This window comes from Erpetoichthys calabaricus, chromosome 4 (assembly GCF_900747795.2).
Source record: "Erpetoichthys calabaricus chromosome 4, fErpCal1.3, whole genome shotgun sequence".
In the NCBI taxonomy this organism is placed as follows: Eukaryota; Metazoa; Chordata; class Cladistia; order Polypteriformes; family Polypteridae; genus Erpetoichthys; species Erpetoichthys calabaricus.
In genome coordinates, this window is record NC_041397.2 from 259823925 (window position 1) to 259843792 (window position 19868).

General features: G+C 36.7%; 1 protein-coding gene across 3 annotated transcripts in view; it reads right to left on the reverse strand.

Moving 5' to 3' along the window:
* dop1b (DOP1 leucine zipper like protein B) overlaps positions 1-19868 on the reverse strand; it is a 220362-nt gene that overhangs the window by 149800 nt on the left and 50694 nt on the right. For all 3 annotated transcript variants that reach the window (XM_028800692.2, XM_051926282.1, XM_028800693.2), the window contains exons 3-4: positions 3719-3900; positions 2918-3088 (exon numbers count right to left, since the gene is read on the reverse strand). In XM_028800692.2, the coding sequence (XP_028656525.1) occupies positions 2918-3088; positions 3719-3900 (353 nt within the window). The remainder of the gene's footprint in view (positions 1-2917; positions 3089-3718; positions 3901-19868) is intronic.

The following is a 19868-nucleotide window of genomic DNA, read 5'->3' on the forward strand; positions in this document are numbered from 1 at the left end:
AATGCAACTCCTGGCATTCTCTATACTTCTCCATCAACACCCTCAGAGCAAACATTGCATCTGTTGTGCTCATTCTTGGCATGCAACCATACTGCTGCTCACTAATCACCTCCCTTCTTAACCTAGCTTCCACTACTCTTTCTCATAACTTCACGCTGTGGCTCATCAATTTTATTCCCCTGTAGTTACTATAGCTCTGCACATCCCCCTTATTCTTAAAAATCGGTAACATTTCACTTCTTCTCCACTCCTCAGGCATCCCCTCACTTTCCAAGATTCCATTAAACCATCTGGTTAAAAACTCCACTGCCATCTCTCCTAAACACCTCCAGCTTCCACAGGTATGTCATCTGGACCAACTGCCTTTTCATTCTTCATCCTCTTCATAGCTGTCCTTAATTCCTACTTGCTAATTCATTGAACTTCCTGATTCGCTATCTCCACATCATCCAACCTTTTCTCTTTCATTCTCTTCATTCATCAGCCTCTCAAAGTACTCTTTCCATCTGCTCAACACACCCTCCATGCTTGTGAGTATGTTTCCATCTTTATCCTTTATCATTCTAACCTGCTGCACATCTTTCCCAGCTTGGTCCCTCCGTCTAGCCAATCGGTACAGGTCCTTTTCTCCCTCCTTAGTGTCCAGCCTCTCATACAACTCATCATACGCTTCCTCTTTAGCCTTCGCCACCTCTCTTTTCACCTTGCTCCTTATCACCTTGTATTCTTGTCTACTTTCTGCATCTCTCCGACTATCAGACTTCTTCTGTATACTCTCCTGTACTTCCCAATTCCACCATTAGGTTTCCTTTTCCTCCTTCCTCTGTCCAGATATCACACCAAGCACCCTTCTTGCTGTCATCCTTACTAATTCTGCTATAGTTGCCCATCTGTCTGGTAACTCTTCACTGCCACCCAGTGCCTGTTTTACCTCCTCCCTAAACTCAACCTTGCAGTCTTCCTTTTTTCAACTTACACCACTTGATCCATTGGCTCTACTCTCACTCTCCTCCTCTTCTTCTTGATCTCCAAAGTCATCCTACAGACCACCATACTATGTTGCCGAACTACACTTTCTCCTGCCACCACTTTGTGGTCATCAATCTCCTTCAGATTGACTCCTCTGCATTGGATATAATCTACCTGTGTGCATCTTCCTCCACTCTTGTATGTCACCCTATGTTCCTCCCTCTTCTTAAAATATGTATTCATCACAGACATGCCCATCCTTTTCACAAAATCAACTATCATCTGACCTTCTTCATTCCTCTCCTTGCAACCATACCTACCCATCACCAACATGTCCAATCACCACTTTCTGTCCCTTGGGTACACCGCCCATCACTTCATCCAACTCACTCCAGAAATCTTTTTCTCATCCATTGCACACCCAACTTGCATGGCATATACACTAACAACATTCATCATCACACCTCCAATTTCCAGCTTCATAATCATTTTTCTTTCTGATACTCTTTCCACCTCCAAAACACTCTTGACATACTGTTTCTTCAGAAGAATCCCTACCCCATTCCTCCTCCAATCCACATCATGATAGAACAATTTGAATCCACCTCCGATCCACCTGGTCTTACTCCCCTTCCATTTAGTCTCTTCCACGCACAATATATCAACCTTCCTTCTCTCCATTATATCGGCAAACTCTCTCCCCACTCTCTTCACCTTCTTCCTCTCCTCCTGCCTCCGGACACGTTTTTGGCCTTTTTTTTCCTTCTTCAGCCAACAGTAGCTCAATTTCTGCCACCACCCTGTTGGCGGCCATTGTTAACCCGAGCCTTGACCGATCCGGTTACACTGATTTGGATTATAACTACAAAAAATAGGTGATGGTGTTTGTTTTATTATATCACTTTTACCTACAGATATTGTCTAAATGAAGATCAGATCTTGTTATGTCCACATATGTTAAAAAAAAGAAAAAAATCAATGGGCTGTACTTAATTTCTCACATTATATTATTCCTGTATCAGATACTTTGAAAGCTTGAATTTTTTCTCACTAAACTTTACTTTTAGATTTCATTAAATATACATTTTTAGCAGAGTTCAAACATAACATACTGGCTGCAGAGAAAAGACATCCTTGCAGTGAGAAATGTAACCCTAAATTTATGTCCCAGGTGGTAAGTGAGGATGGCTCATGAGGAGAGTGCTACTCATGCAAAGAGAACCTCAATTACTTCCACTCGTTTCATTGCTACCACTTATTATATGTTTAGGATCACAAGGAGAAGCACTCAGAACCAGAAAAAAAAAAGCTTACGCATGCATATGCCATAATGAACCATGATAGGAAAATTTAGAGTCATCAATTAACCTGAACTTTAATCAGAAGTGCATTTAAGACTGAAGTCTGGAAGCGCTTCTTAGCAAAGAGTTCTGGGAATCTTTAACAAATTACTGAGACAAACTGTAGTTAAAGCAGTAACCTTGACAGCCTTTAAGTATTTGAAAAAGATATTGAAACGTCTTAGCTGTTAGCTAAACAAATGGGCTTGATGGACTCAATGGTCACCACTCATTCGTCACTTTTCTTATGAACTACATATCATTGATATCCAGATTCTGGTGTTTTAAGGCAGCAGCACTAACCATTGCCTCATTGCTCTGAATTCATTTTAAATTATATGAAGTGAAATTTAATAATGCTTAACACAGTATAACAAGGTGACTATGAATCACAAGTTATTTATGAATTATCATATGTTTGAGTTGCCTAATTATTGCCAGTAAAATATAATTTTTTCTTGCCAGCACTCATTTTTTATTTAATGCTGGGATAAAATGCAAAATAAAAACTTGCTTAAATATATTTAGTGAATTTTTAGTTATTCTAAAATCACTTGCAAAAAAACACTGATCCTTACAGCAAGACCCAAATAAAATAAAATAGGCACCTTTCATTGACCTCTGAACCTTCTTCTAACCCAGGTAACAACCCAGTGATGAATGCCTGAAGGCTTGGGAGGAGACATGCTTGAAGTGGAAGATAGTATTTCTCATAAAGGGCTAACAGGGCTGGTTTCACAGACATTGCTGCATGGCCAAGCAGTGGGAAAAGACCAGCACTGGAAGAGAGGAAATACAAATCACAAAAACTAACATAAAACACACACACAGACCTCATATGGGCACAGTTTAAAATGAACAACTTATATTGATTATATAATTCCAAACTGCAGATGAAAATTTAATCAATCAATATATAATACCAGTTCGCTAAAACAATTAATAGTCTATTTCAGACACAGTTTGAAGAACCTTTCAATTCTTCATGCAGCATAAATGCAAAGAAAATAGGTAATGTGAGTTAAAATGCAAGCAAGTATTACAAAACAGATTACAACAACTCACACTTGTAGCAATTGACACTGTTTAAACTTAAATTCACAACACATTAATGAGTGCTTTTCATCCCATATTTGTGATATTATAAGTTATAAGTAATTACTTATATGTACAAAATCACTTTAGTCTTTATTGAATTAAAAAATCAAATTCTGAGTTTATCAGACATCACAACTTAAGACGTTATACTTTAATTATAGGCGACTATTTTAACTAGAAGTAGGCTCAAATACATACATTCACAAACCAGCTTAATACAATTCAGTGTTTCTGGTGGTCTCAGCCTATCCTGGAAGCACTGGCTATAAGGTGGGAAAACAATCACATTTTCAAACAAGTTCCATTCCTACCTGTAAATGAACAAGTCCTTGGCTAGCCATTTCGTCCCAATGATTTTAAATATGACCTCATATGTTTCAAGTGCTTTGAGGTGAACTCCACTGGGTAGAGCAGGGTGCAAGCATTGAGCTAATCTCTTTCCAATGATAAGCCTCTTGGGTAGCAGAGAATATTTCAAGTTACTCTGTAAGGCCTGTAGATGCAAAGGAAAATGATAATGAATGAGACTTCTAGAATTACTGAAAGAAAAAAAAATGTCATAGAAATGTGAATTCATATATGTAGGAACTATTGTAGCACTAAACCACAGGTATCAGTACTCCATAAGTGCAAGATAACAGATTATGTTATTAGTTAAGTAAAGGCCATTGTTCTAAACAAAGGATTAAACTCCTGAGTGTCACAGTGACACTGAATTCTGAATGCAATGTAAAAAGTTTAAAGAAAAAGAAACGGACAGCCTCAGCAATATATACACAATGTGTAAGCATGCCTGGCATCAGATTTGATTGAAATCATTTTAAGTCCCAAAAAGAATTTCTTCCGTTCTCTGTCAAATCTGGGGATGGATTTGTACAACTCGAAAAACTGGATGTCTTTGTGGCATTCCACTTACCCATAAGATGATATAAGATGCCAACATAAACTAAAGAGATAACTAGTGGAATTCCTCCTACTCAGAAGATGATATAAGATGTCAAAATAAACTAAACAGATAATTAATACAGTACACCCCCAAAATTCGCGGGGGTTACGTTCCTAGAGCACCCGCGAATTGTGAAAAACCATGACTTTTGGATGTGGTTAAAAAATGCCTTTTAAATGCTTATTTTTATAGTTTAAACCCTAAATACAGTATGCCCCCAAAGCACAATAATTTCATTGCAAACTCAGCTTAATACATTAATACAATACCTAATTTATTACCTTAATACAGTACCTAAAAAGGGTGGCGCCTTTTCTTCAGGCGCTTCAGGAGGAGTCGTATCTTTGGACGGGTCTTCTTCTGGTGGGGTTTCGTGCTGGCTTTTCTTTATAGGTTTCAGGAACATTGTGATGGGAAGTTGCTGTTATTGTTTCTTCATGGTGGCGAGGAGCGTTTTATATGTCTGAATGGCAGCATCGATGCCATTATTAACTCTGAGAGCCCAAACCATATAGGGATCCCATGCTTCAATCATCCCTTGCAACTCCTTCGATGTCTGAATAATCAAGTTCCAATGTCAGGCCCTGCTCCTCCTCCTCCTCTTGCACTGGATCTGTCTCTTGCTCCTCCAATTCGCTGGCAGAATTTGTTAACTCCAACAAATCCTCGTCCGTCAGGGGTTCAGAGTGGTCATCGATAAGGTTGTTCATCTTATCTTGAGTGATGTAATCAAAACCTTCACCACCCAGGACCTTTGCCAGTTCCGCGGCCTTGTTAATGGCGTCGTGCTGAATTTTCTCGGGTGATAAGCCCTTGTTGTCATGGACACAAGCCATAGCTTCTTCCAGCAGGCATTGAGGGTTTCCTTTTTCATCTCCTTAAGAGCAGCTTGGATGACTGACAGGCACGCCGCGATTGTAAAGTTATGCCAGTAACCCTGCAATGTAAAATTCTTGTCTGTGTCCATTGCATCCACAAGATATTGGAAAGAAATCCGGGTATAAAGAGCCTTGAAGGCACGGATTATGCCTTGATCCATAAGTTAGATGAGGGAGGTGGTGTTGGCAGGGAGGAACTCAGTCTGAACTCCCTCATAATACAAATCCAAAGGGTGGCCGCCAGCATTATCCATAATAAGCAACACCTTGAAGTCCATTCCTAAGTCGTGGAGGTATTCCTTGGCTTGAAAGATGAAGCACTGGTGAAACCAGTTTGAAGCAAGGACTTTGGTAATCCAGGCTTTAGGGTTGTGCTCCAAAAGACAGGCAGCAGGTTTTTATTTTTGTTTTTAAGGGCCCTAGGGTTCGCTGATTTGAAGATGAGGCCAGGTTTCATCATGTAACCAGCAGCACTGCCACACATAATAAGTGTCACTCTGTCCTTCTGTGCCTTAAACCCTGGAGCTTTGGCTTCATCCTTCATGATGTAAGTTCTGGACGACATCTTCTTCCAGAACAAAACAGTCTCATCCATGTTAAAAACTTGTTCGGGCGTGTATCCCTTCTCCTCTATGATGTGCCTAAATGTCTCGGGGTACTTCTCCATGACTTTTTTTCAGGAGACGCTGCCTCTCTGTGTAGAGAGATGCCTTTAATATTAAATCGCTTCTGAAAACGATCAAACCATCCCTTACTTGCTTGAAAATCTTCAGGCTCCGGTGCTGTTGATGGTCATGGTTGCGGTTCTTCAGTACCTTATACATTGTCTCCTGTAGCGAACTGCTGGTACAATTTCCGTGCTTTCTCACAGATGATGTTACCGTCCAAGGGGATGTTCTTCTTCCTGCAGTCAGTGATCCATAATGCCAAGGCAGATTCCATCCTGACAATATTTTTATTCCTTACGGTCGTTACCTTTTTGGCACTATCACAGAAACTTACAGATACGGTACTCCGGATTGCTGCTTCGTTCTTCTTTATGTAGCGCACACAGCTTTCATTAATGCCATAGTGACGCGCTACTGCAGCATAACTTTTTAGTTCCCGGAGCAAATCCAGTAGTTCAACCTTCTCCTGGAGTGTTTTAAACTTCTTATGGCACTTAGGCTCAGTGCCAGAAGCCTTAGAAGGAGCAGGACGTTTTGGCGACATCTTGTGCATTTAAGAATAACAAAATGAATACAATAACAAAACGGAAAACACGAGGACACTCAGCTCGAGATGAGTCACAGGGCAGCAGTCAATCAGCAGAAAGGAGAAATGAATAACGCTCTTGGATTGGCTACTTTCACCATCACAAACCGCATCTCCCTCAGTGGTGGAAAACACGAGGACACTCACCTGGAGATGTGTCACAGGGCAGCAGTCAATCAGCAGCAAGAAGAAATGAATAACGTTCTCGGACTGGCTACTTTCACCATCCCAAACCGCATTTCCCTCAGCGGTTGTTTACTGTTCTCTCTAAGGCACAGTATTGCCACGAAAAAAGCCATAAAAAATTGCGGAGGATATTTGTGGTTTCCGCTAACAATTAATAGTTAGGTTCTAAGGAAAAATCCGCGAACGACTGAGTCCGCGAACCCTGAACTGCGTCTTTGCGGGGGTCTACTGTATACAAAGCTGAATACGTATTTGTGAGTGTATATGTGTTTGTGAATCAATACTGTTTAACTGGTCTCCACAAAATTTTACAGATATGTTATGTTATTATGTTAAGTTGATGCCTCTACCCATTACCAGAAACCCTGCTAGGATTTATTAAATAAAGAAAAGGGGCGGTGAGATAAACAAGAAATCAATGTAGTAAACTAGAAGGTGTCTATCAGGTGAGGTGGCTTGTATACTTGTTCGCCATAGTATAACAAGTGATTGCATTATTTTCTGTCTGTCTTGCTCTCTCCATTTCTCCCCCTCCCAATCTCTCTCAACCTGTCTTTGTACTCAGCCCTTTGTATATCTTTGGAGTTTATGTCGTCCGCCAATGCCTTTTACTACATTTTCTCCCCTGTAGTACTCCTGTACATCACCCACGACAATAAAGGCTATTATGCTGTTGAGCTCCCTGTGATAATAAATTGAATTAAACAAGTTAGATAATTGATAGATTGAATTCTGATTCTCATTAAACAATTTACTGTTTTACATTGCCAGATATAGCATTTACATAGCTTTTCTGGAGGTTTATAGGATGTATGATAGGGGGTACAGGCGTAATTTTACTTAGTACAGCATAAGCTTTTGCATTGTATTCTGTTTTAGATGTTACTTCAACTCAAAATGGATATGAATTCAGCCATAATAAATTTTCCCCTCTATTATGCCATGTGGGCAGAAGCTACTGCCAGGTTTCGACCCATAAGGTAAACCACACCTCACCCGGGCTATTCTAATGGTTTGTCTTTGAGATGGGAAACCAAAACCTTTGTTAATACAACTATTAAGTTAGTTAATGAACATAAATTGCCCAAGTATAAGCCAATGTGGACAGGTTGGTGGGCTTATGTGCCATGTAATGGACCAGTAAATTTCAGCTCCCTTTGACCCTGAGCTGAATTATTTGGGTTCCATAATGGATAGAAATATGGGCAAATGCTTTATATGCTGTACATACTCCAAAAATGCACAGGATAGAAAAAAAAAGTTATTACTGTACTCTATCTTCACCAATACAATCTTACTAAGAAATTGACATATGACTGTAATCAGCATGTCCATTTTACTTATTTAATGTTTGGTTTGTACTGTGACAATATTTGCACTAAAGATGCATGTTAAACATTGTGAATCAATAAAAAAAGAGTGAGTGAAAGGAAATAGGAAAAGTCTTCTGCTCTAACAGGGATTTTCAAGCAAAAATAGTCCTCTCTGGCAGTTTCAGGTGGAGAAAATAGAAGTTAAAAGGTTCTCTTGTTTTCCATTTTAAGCTGTTCTCAGGTGCACAAATTAAACATACAGTATGAATAAGGAACACATCTGATGGATTATGTTGCCATGCAAACAACTACGAAGTAATTTTCTGAACCTTTAACAACACAATCAAACCACAAGAACAACTTTCAGTGCCTACGGATTTTAATTAGCATGCCTCATCACACCTCCACTTTGGGGTTTTCAAACTTTCACATTAGCTGTTGGGTTAATTGGGTGGGTACCACTTAGGGTTTTAAAGGCAGAGGCTCTAGGCTGCAAAGACAAAATTAAACATTTGAAAAGAGACACTGCCTTGGGAACCAACCAGCTTTTTGAACTTTGGCCATGAAGGGCCCCATCACTGAAATAGTCAAACAAATAGTCGCACACCCTTAACATAAATCTCATGAATGTTTACTTTAGAACTTACAACACTTTCATAAAATGTCATATGAACCTTTGCTGCCCTGGAGTTAGACCAAACACATTACTTTTTGTTTTTAAAAACAATCTTTTAAAAGCAGACTTTACAATAAAACATAAGGGCTGATAATCAGAGGTAAATTCAAACTGGAAAGAATAGTGCTTGGAAAAATACTTCTATGTGGTAAATTTTCAGCCTGGCCATTATCTAAGTTTTGTTTGCAAGTCCTTGTCATACTCCTGCTTTCCTCCCACATTCTAAGGATATGTACAGTAGGCGACATTATTTCATATAGTAAAAAAGGGTGTGATTGTGCTGTGTCAGATGGCATCCTGTTTCTTATTTATGCCTGATGTTGTTATAGGCATTCTTTTTTTCACTGTTAACAAAATATGCAAAGTGACAGAAAAATCAAGTATCTGGCTTCTTCAAAAAGGCAATTAATAGATCAGCATCTATGAAGGCCTGACATGTTTCCAGCAATATAGTGAAATGGAGATCCATGACGGTTCAAGTTTAACATAGCTAAAACATGCTTGTTGACACCTATCACTGGCAGGATCCAATTCCATCTAGATTTTACAGATTCACAGCTTTGAGAAATGTCTATAGTACATGATTTTAAATTGTATTAGTTTTGTTGGTCTTTTTTTGGAGAAAGGTCTGCAAGCTAAGGCTACAATGTCCAAAACTATACAAAAGATATAGCTGCTGCATGTTGTTTGTCTAAGTCTGCCTCTTCTGTTATCCAAGGCATGAATATCTAAAGCAGAGCTGCACTCAGCTACACTTCATTGAATATGAAAGCCCATAAACTATTTTAAAATGTAAAAATAGAATTTTTAAGAGGATGAAACCAACAATCACAACAATATCTGAGTGATCAAAGATATTCATGAAAGTGGTTCTGTGTCAGAATTCAGTAGGAGCAGTGTGTTCTAATTTTGGTTTTCTGTAAGCTCTCTGATCTGAATGAATCAATAAAAAAAGCCCATTATTGCAACCTATGGCATTTTCCAAAAATGCATACCTCCATACGTTTGTGAATTAACCCAAAATAGTTAAATCCTCCAAAAAAACTTCAAGTATTTAATTTTATAAAATTAAATAAATTTAATTTTATAAATTAAATAGAGTTAAAATTAAAAAAAAAACAAAAACCGGAAAACTCAAACTTCTAATTAGTGTTGACTGGTGAACTTCGCCAAACCATTTTTCAAAGTGAATATGCCATGTTCACTGGTGACCTTGTTCACTGATTTTTTTTCCAAGAAAGTCACTCTGCCACTGGCTTAGAAAAATATTTTTTCCACCCATTGCACACATGATTCTTTTTGAGGCCAGCGTGACATCACAGAGCTTTAACAGCCATGCACATAACATTTATGCATGCATACTATAAGCGTACTCCACATCACATTTTACATCGCTCTTCATGTATACGTGATGTCACTACCCAATTGGTACTCCAGATGGATTTGCATTAATTAGATTTAATGAAGAAAAAAAACTTGCAGTATTTTAATTTGAGGGTACATTTGCTGACCATAATGAGATTTTTATGAGTACTGAAGCTGGGTATAATGATAAATCCTGTCAGTTAACGCACTCATTTTGCATGCAGGCTGAATGCATATACAATTAGCCTCATGGCGTATTGACAAATCAAAACAGGTGTCTCTATCTTCTTGATGGAAGAAAAAAACAATGCACAGCATCTGCACAGATAGATCGAAAACAAAAAAGACGTGCCATCTCTGTGTATGTTGATGCACCATGTGGCTAATTTTGCATGCTGGCCGACTTATATGTATATATAAATATGTGGAACGTGAAATCAGTTCCCTGAAGACTGGAATTCTACGAGCATACTGATAGATTTTTTTTTTGTTTTTTAACTCATTGGCAGTTTGTGGCCATTTGTTATATTTTGTTTATGGTTATTGTTCTACACTTTTTGTTATATGAGGTATGGTTAGTTAGTAATGGGATTTGAATACACAACCTGAGTGGTTGGTGCCCAAAGCCTTAACCACTAGGTGACATTGCTTGCCAAACACTATGTCACATTGCACACTACTGACAGCATCCTTAAAATACTGGAATACCCATTAAAGAGTTAGCCAACTATCATTTAAGTAAAGTAGTATTGGCATCCAGAAATCTCAAAATACAATACAGGGCTTCAACTTTAATGTGCAATGAACATGGGGGTACCGCAGAGTAACAACAAATGGGTGAAATTTTATAATCTTGTGGGGATTTCAGCATAGGGTTTACTAAGGATGATATTATGGACTAATCGGTCTATGATGGAATATAAACATTCCAAATTTATACTCTTGGCATTTTCTTTCCAGTAACTGAAAAATACTTCTTAATAATCATTAAAACTCAAACATTATTACTAAACATGCTTTTAAAATCTGGTTTGTCAGACAATCACTTTGTTAGGTTTGTGAGATTTATGTTTACTTCATTAGCTAGTTAAAAATATTGGAACTTTAATTTTCCAAATCTGTCCCTCCCTTTTTCTCCCCCACTTGCCCAATCTTTAATTTCCTGTATGAAGTCAGTCTTGTCATCTTTACATGAATATGATGTGTTTTCACTATGTTTGTTACATTTTAAGGAAAATACAAATGGGCTTCACCAACTAAATGAATGACACAAATTCAGCATTTGCAGATCCATATTTAGCAATGAAATATGTTGTTTTGCATGTCCTGCTAACTGGCATAATAGCACTGGTTTGTGATTCAAGGTACTAAATAAGCTTTATTTTGGTATTAACAATTGCAGTAGCTCATTTCATAGCCAGTGTAGGCAAGCCAAGTAGCCACTTAGTCTGAAACATGCCTCGATTTTTACTTAGATGGATGCTTAAATGCACATCTGTGGACATGTTTGATGCAATCAAAAAATTTACCTTTTTAGAGATTGTGTTAGACATGGTAGTAGAATGCGATTGATTGCACCCTCATTTTGTCTCCAATTAGGTTGAAAGATTATAACACACATCTGATCAGTCAAATCAGTGCACTCAGAAAGTGTGTATGATTATATTCATGAGCTATAACAGGACAAAAGTGATAATAACGAAAGCTGTTGTGTGTGTTTTGCCTTTTTTTTAAATTATACTAAGTATGATTCCAGAAGTAATGTGCTGAAATTCTCTCTTCTTGAAGACAAAGCATTTCTAGACATGACTTCTGTTGTTTTACTTTTCAACATGTGTTGATGTGGTTATACTGTACATACTGTAGATCTTAGTCACATTTTTCTCATTTATTACTGTGCCATCTGGAGTAATTTGTCTAAGTGCAGTCACAAATGAGTGCAGTACCAATGAGAGCGATGAGCCCCATCTTAGTGAGGACATCGGGCTTCATTTGGAAAGAGGCCTTATTTTAGGAGAGTGTTGTAGACCTCCCAATGCAGACGGTAATTAAATGCATATCTGTTTAGTAATATTGAAAACACAAGCTTACAGGGGTATATTATAATCATGGGGGACTTTAACTACCCAAACATTAACTGAGATAACCTTGCAAATAGCAAAGAACAAGAGTAGGAATTTTTACAAATATCCAGTGACTGTTTTTTAACACAGTATTTTGAGGCATCAACATGGGGTGAAGCATGTCTAGTTTTATTATTTTGTAGTAGTCAGGATAGAACTGAAGGTATAGATTTGACTGAACCACTAAGGTCAAGTGACCATAATATAATACAATTCAGATTTCAGATGCAAAGATTAAGCACATTTAAGAACATTTAACTTTGGTAGGGCAAATTTTGAACAGATGTGGCAAAGTCTAAGGAGGTTACATTGGAATAATGCTTTTATGAGCTGAGATTTTTAAGGAGCAGTGGTAAAGGTTTAAAAACATTTTACATATAATGCAGGACAGGTACACAACTAAATTTGTAGTTAGAAATGGATTAATAAAGAGATGAAAAAGAATCGGCAGAGGAAAAAACAGCTGTATGAGGCGTATAAGACTAATAATAATAACTCCAATGTGAATCATGGGGCGTATGAGAACATGAGGGAAACGATTAAGAAGGATATTAGGAAGGCTAAATGACAGATGGAGAAGAATATAACAGACAAGGGGAAAGATGACCCAAAGAGATTCTTTTAGTATTTTAGAAGTAAAAGAACAGTCCAGGAGGAGGTTAACTACATTAGGTATACAAAAGGGAAAATTAAAAATACAGACATTGAAATGGCAGACAAACTCTGACCTCCCAGCAGTAAAAAGGGACTACTAAGGAGGCATTGAGTAATTTGGAAATTGTAGAAGTATTGCTTAGATTAAATAGACTGAAATCAAATAAACAAGCAGGAACTGATAACATTTATCCGCAAGTTCTGAAGGAGGTTAGGGAGTACATATATAAACCCTTGACATATATTTTTAGGTAGTCAATATGCACTGGTAAAATTCTAAAGGACTGGAAAATGTTAAATATTATCCAGGTAAATTAACTGACAAGCAACATGGCAAGGACAGGAATTTTACTGAACAGTCAGCATGGGATCAAAAGAGGGAGGCCATGTTTTACCAACATGCTGAAATTCTATGGGGAAGCAACAAAAGGATATGATCAAAGTAGAGCATATAGTATTATTTATCTGGACTTTTAGAAAACATTTGATAAGGTGCCACATGAGAGGATGGGCATCAAGCTAAAAGAAGTGTGAGTCAGATTTTGTTTGTAGGTGGGTGTAAAATTGGCTTAGGCACAGGAAACAGAGGGTTATGGTGTGAGGAACCTTATCAGAATTGGCTGAAGTTAAGAATGGTGCTCCTCAGGGGTCAGTGCTAGGGCCACTGATATTTTTAATATATATAAATGATAGGAATATAAGTAACAAGCTGATTAAGTTTGCAGATGATGCCAAGATAGATAATCTGGAATCTGTTGAATCATTACAGAGTGACTTGGGCAGCATACAGGTTTGGGCAGATTTGTGGGAGATGAAATTTAATGTAAGTAAATGTAAAGTATTACACATAGGAAGTAAAAATGTTTGGTTTGAATACACAATGGGTGGTCTGAAAATCAAAACTACACCTTATGAGAAGGATTTAGGAGTTACAGTAGACTTAAATTGCTAGAGAGTACTCAGAAGCCATTAAGTAGGTTAACAGAATGCTAGGTTATACAGCACGATGTACAGAGTACAAGTCCAAGGAGGTATACTCAAACTTTATAACACACTGGTAAAACCACATCTGGAGTACTGTGTATACAATTCCAGGCTACAAAAAGGACATAACAGCACTGGAAAAAAATCAAGAAATGAACAAGTAGGCTGATTCCATGGCTACAGGGGATGAATTATGAGGAAAGATTAAAAGGGATGAACCTTCTTAGTTTTAAGAAGATTAAGGGGAGACACAAGTGAAGTGTTTAAAACTATGAAGGGAATAAGTATAGTCAATTGAGACTGCTACTTAATAAAGAGTTCATCATCATTTATTAAGGGTAAATTTGGTGTAAACATTAGGAATTTTTTTTTTCTTTACACAGAGAGCCACAGACACATGGAACAAGGTACCAAGTAATGTGGTGGATAGTATGGCTTTAGGGACTTTCAAAACTAGACTTGATGTTATTTTTGGAAGAATTATGTGGATAGGACTGGTGTGTTTTGCTCGGCTGAAAGGCCTGTTCTCGTCTAGATTGTTTTAATGTTCCAATTGTTATTCAATAATACAGAAATTGAAAAAAGCTAGTATTGTTTTTGGAATTTTGGTATCAACTGAAACTGAAAGTATTGGTTCTTTTGACATCCCTAGTTAGCACTGCTGCCTCACAGCACAAGTAACATCTGTAGCCACAATAATTGATCCAGCATAGTTCAGATACATTTCTCAAGCACTCAGGGAATCTTAAAAGGCCACTGCACAATTATAATCCACTTACAACTAGTTCAGGTCCAAGCTTGAGGCAAAGCAAATGCTGAAGGGTTCAGCCATCATTACTCCCAATTAAAATTCATAATAAAAAAGTTCAAACAATTAAATAAATAAAGAAATAATTAAGCTGAATGTTATAAAGAAATTTCTAAGGAAGAAAAATGTAAAAACTGAAACTGAAATAACAGAAAACAATTTAATTAATGATCTAAGTTAACAAAACCTTACTATGGTCAAAAACCTGAACTTCAAACATTCCCTAAAATCCCAATAACAAACAAGAAGTCAGTACCAAAAAGGGAACCAAATAATAAAGTTGAAGACAACTATGATTATGCTATAGCAAAAGCAACTATGGCAAAAGCTGTCTTATTTTAATTAGCCCTCAGGTAACTACAGTATTAATGATCATGCACCTGAAGGCCATAAGTTAATTTACAGAAACACACACACAAATGAGTTAACCCAAATAATTTATAAAAAAAACAAGAACAAAAAACAATGCTGAATAAATAAGTTCAATAGGCAAACACTAATTACAATAAATAGCAAAAAATAAAGCAATGGGAAGAAAAAACAAAAGGAAGAAGCCCTAGCGCAAAACTAACACGTATTGCTTTAGACATGACCAGTACCATTTGAAAATTTGATACTATAACATTTTTACAGGTACAACCCTTGAGTGGCTCAACCAGATTTAAGATTGCCAAAATCCGCTAAACAGGAAGCATAATGCAGCTTTCAGTGGTTTAGTTACAAAGAATGGATATAGGAGATTAACAGGGCTAGGTTTGGAGAACATTAAGGTGGGTCAACAAGGATCACTGCCAGGACAAAGAAAGACAATTTTTCAGAATTGGAAGTTTGGTAGGGCCACAGTTACTTGCTTTAGTAATGTAGCATTGTATTAAACTGCTATCGCTGCAGATTGTGCACTAGCACACATACAGTAGATAAACAAAGCTTGACTATACTTACTGTATAATGAGAGCAAGAAATTTACATTTTATGAAAAATGCTCCTACTCAAAGTGTTAAATACACAGTAGTATATTTTCCTGTAGGTTTAAGCTGCTTGCATTGACTGGTGACTGTTTTAATCTTTTCTTATGATGAGCACAAGTAGAAGAAATTCTGCTTAAAGAAACAACTACCACTGTGAGCTAAAGCTATGTTACTTCTAAGTAATGCTGGTTGTTACAGACAGCTTTCTATCAAAAAACCTTTTTATCCATGGCATTTAATGTGGTGTTCAACTTAGCACCAAGTCAGCTTTGATATGTCTGTCACACTGAAACAAATAATATTTTTCAAAAATGTCTAAATTCTCTTTTGTTGAGTAAAATAACTTTAAACCTGATAATCTGAAACAACAAAATAAAGAAATAATATTAAGCGTGCTAAGTACATGTCTTAGAATTAACACAATATTGACAATTGCTGAGCATAATATCATTGAATGATTTTTTAGTGGCTCATACGCACATTTATTTCCATACTCATACTAAGACTACTAAATGGACTGTCACAATATATCAGATGCTGTAATAATTTAACATATGTTGCATTTAAATATATATATTTTTTAAGATACATTAAATGTTAAATTGTTTTCAGAGGCTTTGAATGACTGCAGCCCCAGGAAGGCTAGAATTGAATTATGTGCACTCGGGAAACAGATGGTTCCACAGTATCTTATATTTCAACTAGGTAATAGAAGAATTTATTTGGAATCACCACAGGTATCTTGGTGGCCTCCTTTACTAGTGCACTCTTGCCCAGTTTGAGAGGATGACATACTGTACACAGATTAACACTTGTGCTATATGTACTCCACTTCTTTATAACAGACTTGTCTGTTTTTTTTCTCTTGTGATTTTCACTTGTACATTTTCTGATAATCCACCTCTGACTGGTTTGGTTGTTTTCTTTTCATTTGCCATTTTCTTTATACTACTTGTTTCAAGGAATCTCTAGCCCACAACATCATCATGGAATCCAAGTCAAGTCAAGTCAACTTTATTTATAAAGCACTTTACATACAACAGCCAAGGAAAATGAAATATGCAGGGAAGGCATGCTAATCAAAATACAAATAAATAACAGACTTACTTGTGTCATTGGATGTGACCATTAAGATTATTTTTTTCTGTTCTGCAGGTTGTGGCCCTAGTAAACAGTTTCTATTTGGTTTCTTTTTTGCTACGTGTACAACTGGAGTCTTCAAACACCTAAATGCATGTGAAATTTTGCAAACAACTTATGAAAGGTAAATCACTGGAAAGGGCTTTAATGCATAGTTCGACACCCTTGTACTTAAATCCAATCGTATAAGTGCTGGGAGTTTTTAGTAAATAAACAGAAAGCATGAAATGAGGCTTTGGTTTCAGGTAAACATAAACAGCAATACTTAACTCCTGAAAGGAGGACAGCCAAGCTCATCCTTTAAGTGACTTTGGCCTGCATGAACATGGGTATGCTGAACAGATAACTTCTGCCTGAGAAGACGAGCCGGATATAGGTAAAAAAGCCCCCCACTTCAAAGACTGACAGGGCTGGCTCCAATGAAAAAAAATGAAAGAGCTATAAAATAGTATTAAAAAAAGGTACACCAAACTGGACAAATCTGTTTTCTTTTCTTTTTTTTTTTTTACAATAAGAGATAAAGAAAGAACAATCCTGTGAGAATAGATCACAGACTGGTTTCCCCAACATTTTCATTTTTAACTTATTATTCATTTCTGGGTTCATCAAAACAGGAAACATTGAAGAATGGGGGTTGTATGCATTATTATGGCAGCAGCTGTTGTTAAGTCAATCACTCTTCCTGTATGTGATACAGACTTTTATTTATTTATTTATTTTTTTAATTTTAGAGCAGCCTCCATGTGTTACATCACTGTTCCTCTCGAATCGTGCTATTCTTTTTCTTTAGTTAGTCAACATTGTATTACATAGCATGATGGAAAGAAATCAAATTTAGATTTGGAGTTCCTCCTGGAAAATAAATGTCAACTACACTTACACAGCTCATATCAAGCTGTTTATAATGCTGTGTATTGCTGCAAGGTTAGTGAATATGTTTAGCAACAAGCAATAAAAATAGTACAGTAGTATACTAAAATAATCAAAAGAATTTAAAAAAAATAATGAACACTGAGAACTTTCTATCCATTTATCTGTTATAATTAAAATTGTCCATTGATTATCTTTACTCTTTCATCAGTTCAAAGTCTTGGAGCTGGAGTCAGTTATGACTGTATCAGGTGAAAGGCAGAAAGAAGATTGGGATGTGGTGCCAACCTGTCATAGTTTGGTGTAATAAAATTAAAAAATAAACATATTATAGGTATTATGTTATTTAATCATTTTATTCCATTTAAACCATACCCACCAATCAGATACCTATAGGAAAGAAGATATTTTATTAAAATTATATTTCAGCGATCAAAAGTTATAGAGCAGGGTAAAACCCCTTGCCTGTGAGGGATTTGCACATGGTGTCTTTATATTGTCTAAAGCAGTGTTATTATTGGATGGGTGGACAAAAAAATCCTTGGTGTAGCAGTGTAGTCCAAACAATAAATAAGGCAAGTCACTGCTTTTAAACTACTGCTGTCAGTTTTACCTCAAGCCCCCATTAAACAACCAAAGGAAAACAGTATATTATGAAAAATAGACAACATTTATTGCAGATCTTGAACCCTGGTTTGATTGCCAGTTGATGTGCATACTGAGGGACTGAATCCTGACCCTGTCAATGTCTGTGTTGAGTTTGCATGCTTTTTCCTCCAGATGCCCTTGTCTACCCTCTGACTCTGAACAAGATAAACACTTTAGAAAATGGATGAATGACTACATGGCAGAATGTTTATTTCTAAAATGAAACCTACTACTTGTTCCCTAGATCCAGTGCCAACAAAACTAGTAAACAGCACAATGAATGTTCTTGCAGCACTTATTCTTAAAACTATTAATAGTTCATTATTGCATGGCACAGTACCTGATCACTAAAAGTGTTAGTCATCAAACCATTACTTAAAACGTCAGACCTAGACCCACATGTACTTAATTATAGACCCATTTCAAATATACCCTTTCTCTCTAAAATACTGCACTTGAAAAAGTAGTCACCAATCAGCTTCAGTCACACCTTATACATCATAATTTATTTGAGAAATTCCAGTTTGGCTTCCGCACTGGTCATAGTACAGAAACGGCACTAACACGTATTGTAAACAACATTCTGAAATCCTCTGATGAAGGAAACTCCACTCTAATTATCTTGTTAGACTTAAGTGCACCATTGACACCATTGACCATTCTATTTTACTGCACAGGCTAGAAAATGCTGTTGGAATTACAGGCACTGTCCTTGCCTTAGTTCTTATTTATCAAATTGATTCCAGTATGTACAATGTGCTGACAGTACTCCATCATTACACACAGAAATGAGATATGGTTAGGGGTGGGCGGTATGACCAAAATTCTATACCACGGTATTTTTCTAAATTATCCCGGTTTCACGATTTGACGGTATTTTTTTCCCATGCATGAGTGGATGTTAAACACATTTTCCACTGCAATTACTGGCTAACCTATTCCACTGTCAAGAGCATTGTAGATTGTACAAAAAAAACATTTTAATGTGCACACAAGTATTAATACAGGTTTGCATTGCCCCATAAAGTGATACTTTCAAGGGTGTGGCATTAATGAAGAGAAGGAAATCACATTGCATGACAGATGCAGCCAAAATATAGAACCTTTTTATTTAACAAATTTTGCAAAACCTTAAATTATAATTTTGACAACATATTTTCAACCATCCAAAGAGGTATTTAGACTTAGGAAAATATCCAGAAGTGCTTGTCAAAAGTTGTATTGCACTGAACATGTCTTAGAAAAGGAATAAATAAATATTTTTTGTAAAACAACTACACTTTCTGTTAATGTTAACAATCTCTGTCCACTGACACGTTAAAGTGACGTTTTAAACAACTTTACCATCATTAAACTGCATAATATTTAAACTAATAAATAATAACAATAAAATAAATAATTGTATTATTACTGATAGTTGCACTATTACTTCAAGGCTTCAAAAGCCCAGGTGCATTACACAGTATTCACCAAATTAAAATAAAATAAAACAAGTGCAATCTTGGTGATGACATCTTTACCAATTGAACTATCATTTAGGCAAACTGCATTAATATGGACCTTGCTTCAAGCTAAGCTATATACATAAATAATACAACTGCAACTTGCATTTATAATTGTATTTGTGGTATAGCCCTATGGAATCGTA